Here is a 7488-nt window from a genome sequence, read left to right on the forward strand (position 1 = left end):
ATCTCTATTTCAAGACCAATAATTTTATAGACTAAACATTGTATCTTCTTATATTTTGCACGAATAGGGAAAGCCTTTGTGTTGCAAACAGCACTTTGTCATACTTATCTGTACAGCATTCCTTTATCACAGCACTGTCACTGCTATCAAAGTACCTCAGCCACTCTATCGCTCTATTGTTTCTCTCCCTTTCTCTCATTTTTAATTGCTCTCTCTTTCTCTCCATCCTATCTCTTTTGTTTTGTGGTCACTGGACTTAGGTTTTTGTTGTTTATAGAAGAAGTTTTCGACTGATACTCAAGGAGCTGTGGGTAGTAGAGCAGGCGAATCTCACCCGGCAGAGGAACATGCATCATATTAATTAACCATTAGTTGATACATTATTAAAATATGATTAATGTTCATTGCATTGCCTGTCCTAAAGTAGACGTCACTGACTCTTTACAAATTACTTTAAGACAGACACTGGAAAATTAGTTGGCTAATGCTTTGTAGCATTAATTGACTTTGTATGAGCATTCAGAACCCTATTATAATGGTTTTATAAGGAATGAGCTGTGTCAACTTTAGAGCATGCACCGTAAATCAACTGATTGATGTCAATAAAAAGGCATTGTAAAACTATTAGTGCTAATAAAATGTGCAACAATATGAACACGGTATGTGAGAAATGGTCAATTAATATGGTCTTCATACAAAAAGTTATCAGGCCACTAATGCAGAGTGCTACTGTATGCTACTGTATGACAGGTACCAGCTGGTAGCAGTTCTCAATCATCTCTTCCTGATTCCTTCATTATCCTTCATTGTTCAGGGAAAAACTGTAGCCACGTGAATTAATGAGTGGGCTGCCCTGTCATAGCTTGACAACCTGTTCTTCAACCACCACAGCTCCACATCCACTGCCATTTATAAATGTGCAAACAAAGTATATATAACCTCTTCTTGCATATATACTTGCATTTTTCTTCCCTTACACATTTTTATACCAGATATACGAATGAATTTGAATTAATTACATTAACTCAGTGAATGTAGGTCTAAGGCTCTGTTCCTCAAATCACTATCTGCAACAACAAACAGACAAGGCATGTGTGAGGCCAGACTGCCCAATGAGTAGCACCAATCAGGTAATTGGCCGGGAGGAAAGAAAACCAAGGCCGGATTTCAGAGCCAGATTGGAGGTTCCCAGAATTAAAATGATGGTGGTCATTCACATAATCTATGAGAAACAGCTCTTAGAAAGAGGAGCTTTTCAAATATGTCACCTCTGTAAATCTAATAATGTAAATATAAATCTTGGATGGAACATTTCTGGCATGCCCATGGCAGCTGCATTATTCACTATTCCCAAATTGTAAGGCTTAAGCATCTTGAGATCTGAGGAGATCTGACTATCTGGGTTCCAAGACTAGTGTTAAACCAACAAACAAACATTTCACATGCCAAGAGGTTGCTTATATCAGTTATGATAACTGGTGATGTGTTTCTTACCAAGGCTGAAACATAGCAACTTTTCATGTCAACCTAATTCATGCAGCCACCAAATTTTATCAAAAGGTTAAAAAAATTCACAGGCCACAGATTTTGCCCAATCGTCACCAAGATGATACAGATAATGTTCAGACTAGGCCTCACAAACGTTATCAGATGGATTTTTGATTTTCGAAATTGCTTGTTCAGTATAGCCAATCAAATGTGTCAGCGAAGCCACCAAACAGGAAGTGAGGGCATATCTCAGCCACGCTTTGATGTGTCGATACCAAACTTGGTATATGGATCTCCTTCCTAAATATTTAGGGGGGGGGGGGGGATTGTGTCATGTGCCCCCTTCAACCCTGCTCGCTGGTTTAATTATTAATACAATTATTTATTCGTCTTATCAATATAATTGATGATGTCTCTCTCATGATTGCTTCACAGAATCTTCCTAGAGCTACCTCTGCCTCTGAACTGAGATACTTCTGCACTAAGAGGAATTAAAGTTAACCAAAGAACCACTTTAAAGTATATATCAACCATTAACAGTCAGAAGTATCTAGCGTGTATATATAATGTATATAACTTGCACGTCAGATGCGTGAAATACCTTCCGGGTGGGTTTGAATTCAAGATGTTGTGTCATACGGGGACACCTATCTATAACAGCGTAGAAAGTAAAAATCAATAAAAAGGTTTGTTTTTCGTCAAAAGAAATGACGATGGACGGCGATAAATCTTACTCTAATAGCACATGCTGGGCATTTTTGCTGCATTAAATAAAATTCAAATGCAAGTAAAAAACGACGAGACTGGTGCAGGTTCTGTCCAGTTAAGAGATGCGCTATAAAACAAAGCTGTGTGACATTTAATGGCGCAGCTATCTGCACGTCGAACAATATGCTGTGCAGCCTATAAGCCTAATAAACTGTGTTTAACCACCCATAAATGAGGACTGTTTAAAAATTAGTTCATCTGCCAAAGCAGCTATCTGTCTGGATTCTGCGGATTCGGCTGCGGTAATCTAATACACATCTCGTTTATGACGGTACATAGAATCGACCGGCACTTTTATTCACTGGTAAAGCTTCTTTCGCCAGAATTCGACTATCAAGCAGTCCGATTACCCCGCTGGTATTGGTATTTATTTTTTTAGCGAGACTCTGGCGCGTGAGTTCAGGACCCTGGAGAGCGTCCTTGCTGCAAAGAATTCGGGCCGAGCGACACGCTTGAGGTGGAAATACGGAAGTTGCAGTAATGCGTTTCTGCGCACGGTTTGTGTCACTAACTTCACTTGAAGCACAGGCGACAAAATACATGTATTTGTGAATGTGTCACTAAATTTATCTCGTATAGCCTATGTGTATATCGTATACAGTTTGCCATTAGTTTAGCTTTTATTTACAGTAACACAATGGTAGCCCATCTCTGGAGCATAAGATACCCTAGCAATTAGCGCTAACTGAATAAATGTACTGCCTAAGAGCAGGTTCCCCATGCCCCACTGCATTCTAATGTATCCATCAGTAGAATAGTGCCAAGCGATTGCGAAAGCATTAACCTTTCGTTCCAAAGCTAAACATCTCGCAATGCATTTGTAGGCTATTATGACCTACTCGCACGTAACATAACTAATAGCCCAAAGTTTATGCGTTTTGCCATTCTGAGCGATTTATTGGCAATGTGTAGCCTATCGTCTTCAGAACAATCTTAAATCTAATTTAGCCACGTTTTAAAATTTGCATACCCATAAATTATAGGACATACATTTTCTTTGCTGCTTTCTTTTATATACCGTAGCGTTACGAGGCTAGGGGTCGCAGGCTAGGTCTATGCAAACATACGTGGAAATAATGTATGGGAGGCGTTTTGCGTTCTGTTTGTGCTCCAAAGAAGCTACAGGGGCGGAGCGTCAGTGTCGGTACTACGCAAAACTGTCTTGGTTGCTAGGAGCGACCGGAGACCCGCTGCCTGATACAAAGGGAATCGATACAGCAGTGATTTGATATGAAAAGAAAACAACAGCTTCCCTAGGGACTCCCTACAAAGCCGGCAAAGGAATCGAACACACTCTGCCTAATGCTGGGATGAGATGTATCGTGGCCACATCTATGGCACTTTCAGGGAAGAAATAAAGGCATGCATAATACATGTTCGCTTTACAAAGTCCATTAAATTGTAGCTTTTGTCGGGATTTTCGCTTTCTTAACGCCGAGTTTAAACGAATGTTAATCCTGCCATTTCAATTAGGTTTTCCAATCTCAGTTTCAACAGCACAGCAGTGGTGACTTAAACTTACACTTGTCTAGTGAAGCAAATTCAGAAACCAGCTGTAGGACAACACCCAAACAAAACACCCATGTTTCCTTAAATCCCATAGCCTAAGCAATTGCTTTTGCTTTAATTAGCGAGACATCGGTTGACAAGGAAACTGCCATAAAAGACATAGCCTACGTATTAACCGACCTGCCAGTATACAGTTATTTAACAAACTTGGTCACCCGCACCCCTGTTCACACGTCACACTGGTATGGTAGACAACACCATGAATCACGTGTAAAGCATAGTTCTGATTAATGCAACGCTAAGACACAAACACCTACTGTAAAGCTGAACTGAACGTTTGTAAATAAAGCTTGATACTGGGTCACATCACACATATTGACATTGTTAATAGTATAAAGGATATGGCCATTCGTTTATTCTCTTTGCGTATTTCCGTATGATATTGTCTTCACTGAAGATGAAAAGGGACCGGTTGACTGTGAAACAGTTCTGTTTGACGGGGATTGGGTTATAAATGGCCATTGTCCTGGCTCTTTGTGCCATGTTCGATTGCTTGAACATCCTCTGGCCGCCCGGGGGGCCTCCCTGCCGGCTTGCCCCTCGCCCTGCCCCAGCTGGACTACCCCCTCCATAGCGGGCTGGTGGATCGTCTCCAAAGCGGGCCATTCTAGAAACGTATAGATCCGAGAGCAAAAATCCAAACTGGCATCAGATATAACGGAGAGAAGAAGCATCACAACACACAGTTATACCAGTTTCGACTGTGCATCGGTGTGTGTGCGTTGACTATGTGTGCAGCAGCCAGTAGTCTCTTGAACGAATCACTGAAATAATTGTTAAATGTTTTTCTTTTGTTCTTAATTCATGAAAATTGGGTTTTCTCCAATTTGGACGAATCACATCCTTTCCGCAATCTTCCCGTCTTCCAAGTAGCAGGTGGAATAAAAAAGAAAGTTTAAATTCGAATGTTACACAATCCCCGCAAGGTGCGTTTTAAGCTGCAGAATGGTGATAATTCATTTCCATTTAGTGGTCCACAACACATACCATGCGACATAAGGAAAAACATCATTCGAATTAAAAAGACGTTTGCAAAACGTGTCTGGAATTTCGACCGGAGAAATAACTGGCTAGCAAATAAAAATTAAAGGAACTAAACAAAGACTCCATCAGATGATATTTCCTTCCCCGCCGCTGCGTTTTTTTGCTTTTCCCCAAACAAATAAGAGGAAAAATCTGGGGTCTCATTCATCCATTCCGTTCTTTTACACATAATTAAAACACTACGGAAAAACACCAGGATCTCTACTTCCCGGTTTGTTTCTTGTTGACCAGCTAGCAATATAAATGTAACTAGTTCCTATTGCTCCTGGTCCTTATGAATCAATGCATGTGACTAAAATGAGCCAATCGGTAGCCCCACCTGTACCGTTACTGTAGACCCATCGGTTTGCGAATAAGAAAAAAAAAAACTCTGTTGCTTCTTGTGAACAATTTAGCCAGGGTTATTTTAATCGCTGTTCGGTGGACCACGGCTGGTGTTTTCCCTTGGTTTGTCCCTGTGATGTGCTTCACACGAGCAGACGTTTTTGTATGAATCTCTAGGCTCCTTTGCAATCAGTAGAGACGGTGCAGTTCTGTGCATTCTTCACTTCCTCTTCTTGAGGAGCGGATCTCTGTTAGAGGGGGCTGGGTGGGGTGAATTGTAAAATCTGCACATGAATTGGCTTGTGAAAGGGATGTCGGAGGAGGCATTTCAAGGGTCTGTTCCGGTGTGAAATGTTGCTTCAACAAACGATTACTTGGTGACCGAAATGTAACAATTCAACATACTTATATCGTTTATCTTAATTGTGTAGACGTTTCAGTAAGGACATTATGTCCGACATATGGTAGCAGTTCCAAATTATATTTTAATTGCTGTTTCCGTCATATTGACGATCTTTGAGAATAATAAACATTTAATTTGTTCGCAACTTAAAATAGGCCACAATCTGGAGGAAATTTCATTGGCCAAGCGTGTTATCGCAGCTCCAAAGTTCATGTGCATTTCCGGACCTGTGCACGATTTCTTTTTTCAGCGCCTTTTTATTCATCATTACTGTCAATGAACTTTGGCATTGCCGTTTCTAATCAACGACTACGACAGTGCGTAATTGAACTCCCGGGTCCAAATGTCACTGCATGCATGACATACATATATTTATATGGTTTTCCATCTAGCCTACAACAGAAGGGTCGCGGCCAATCGTTTCCACTAAAAATGCATCGGTTTCGTGGAACGTTTTTGTGAACATCCTTTCCGTTTAAATTGCACACATCCATTTAGAATTATACGACTGATAAAGTAGCCATTCACCGGTTGGGGGATAATCGATAGAATTAGGGCCTATCGCTTGCCGTGTAGTTAAGTAGCCTACAGCCAACCGTGTGATCCAGAAAGGTATACATACAATTATTAAAACGTTCATGGTTGTTCGTAAATCTTTCGTTGTTTAACATTAAAGTGTAAACTGTCTCTGTTATGTAAATACCATTGGCTGTGCAGGGAGTTAAATGGCTTTGAAGGAATTGGATTGGGCAGGCCGACAAGAAAGTGGCGTTTTTAAGACTTCTGTGCACATCCCTGCTATCGATCTCCTCACCTGTAGGAACTGGACCTACAGATGGGTCTTCAGTACAGTCGCACAGTAAAATTCCAGGCACGGGTCTCAGATGCAATGTAGCCATTGACTGGAAAACACCAGTGTTTCGGATGGAATTACTCATCTTTCGCTTCAGCCTTTGTACACGACGCGAAAAATGATATTTAGAAACACCGGAGGCCTGTGAAGGAAATAAATGTGATAAATTTGAATGCACAGCCCAATCTGAGACTATTTTACGGATGTGCACGCCTACAGATCTCTTGAGCAATTTCGGTTGTTGAAAATGTAAGACAATGTTCATTTTTTTAAAACACAAAGTAGGTTAGGTATTTTTCTCTGTCTTGTATCTCCTTCGTTTAGTTGAGTGCCCACACATTGAGCAATTAGGACCCCCACTGATGTCACTTATCGCCCTTAATAAACATTCCAAGTGTCTAATTGGAAACAATTAACAGGTTGTTAAACCCAATGGTTCCGATTATTATTGGAACGATGAATACCAGCATGTAGGATAAGAATAAGAGCATTGTGTGAAAATTCTTATGTGTCAAGCTCCTAAATTTTTAAAGAGCTCGGAAGGTGTTGCCAGCAGATGGCGGAGACCACGCTCCTTTCTCCCAATAAAGGACATAGGCTATTAGAAATGTCTGATGAGAAGGAATTATTGAAAAAGTAGCGTCTTGATTGATAGGACATTCTATTTGTCACAGATCTTGTCTGCTGTATATTCTTCTACTGCACGCAAACATGCTCTCACAGCATAAATTAGAGTTATCATGGCACTACGGTTCATGGCGACTGGAAAAATACAACATTGTAAAAGTGATAACTTGGGCCCATTAGAGTAGGCAATTAGTAGAATCAACGAATCAACATCTCCCTTTTCGTGGAAAGTTCCAAAGTTCGTGGAAAGACACTCAAACGTGGGTGGTTCTAATCCAATCCTGGTGTAGCCACAATAAGATCCGCACAGCCATTGGGCCCTTGAGCAAGGCCCTTAACCCTCCAGGGGAGAATTGTCTCCTGCTTAGTCTAATCAACTATACATTGCTCTGGATAAGAGCGTCTGCCAAAT

At 40.8% G+C, this 7488-nt stretch overlaps 1 protein-coding gene across 1 annotated transcript in view; it reads right to left on the reverse strand.

Annotated features, from left to right (window-relative positions):
• cacna1ba (calcium channel, voltage-dependent, N type, alpha 1B subunit, a) overlaps positions 1-4434 on the reverse strand; it is a 171496-nt gene extending 167062 nt beyond the window's left edge. The window contains exon 1 of the mRNA XM_061259522.1: positions 4169-4434. Coding sequence (XP_061115506.1) covers positions 4169-4431 — 263 coding nt within the window. The 5' untranslated portion in view covers positions 4432-4434. The remainder of the gene's footprint in view (positions 1-4168) is intronic.
• Between the last annotated feature and the right edge of the window lie 3054 nt (positions 4435-7488).

Source organism: Conger conger, chromosome 11 (genome assembly GCF_963514075.1).
Source record: "Conger conger chromosome 11, fConCon1.1, whole genome shotgun sequence".
Taxonomy (NCBI): Eukaryota; Metazoa; Chordata; class Actinopteri; order Anguilliformes; family Congridae; genus Conger; species Conger conger.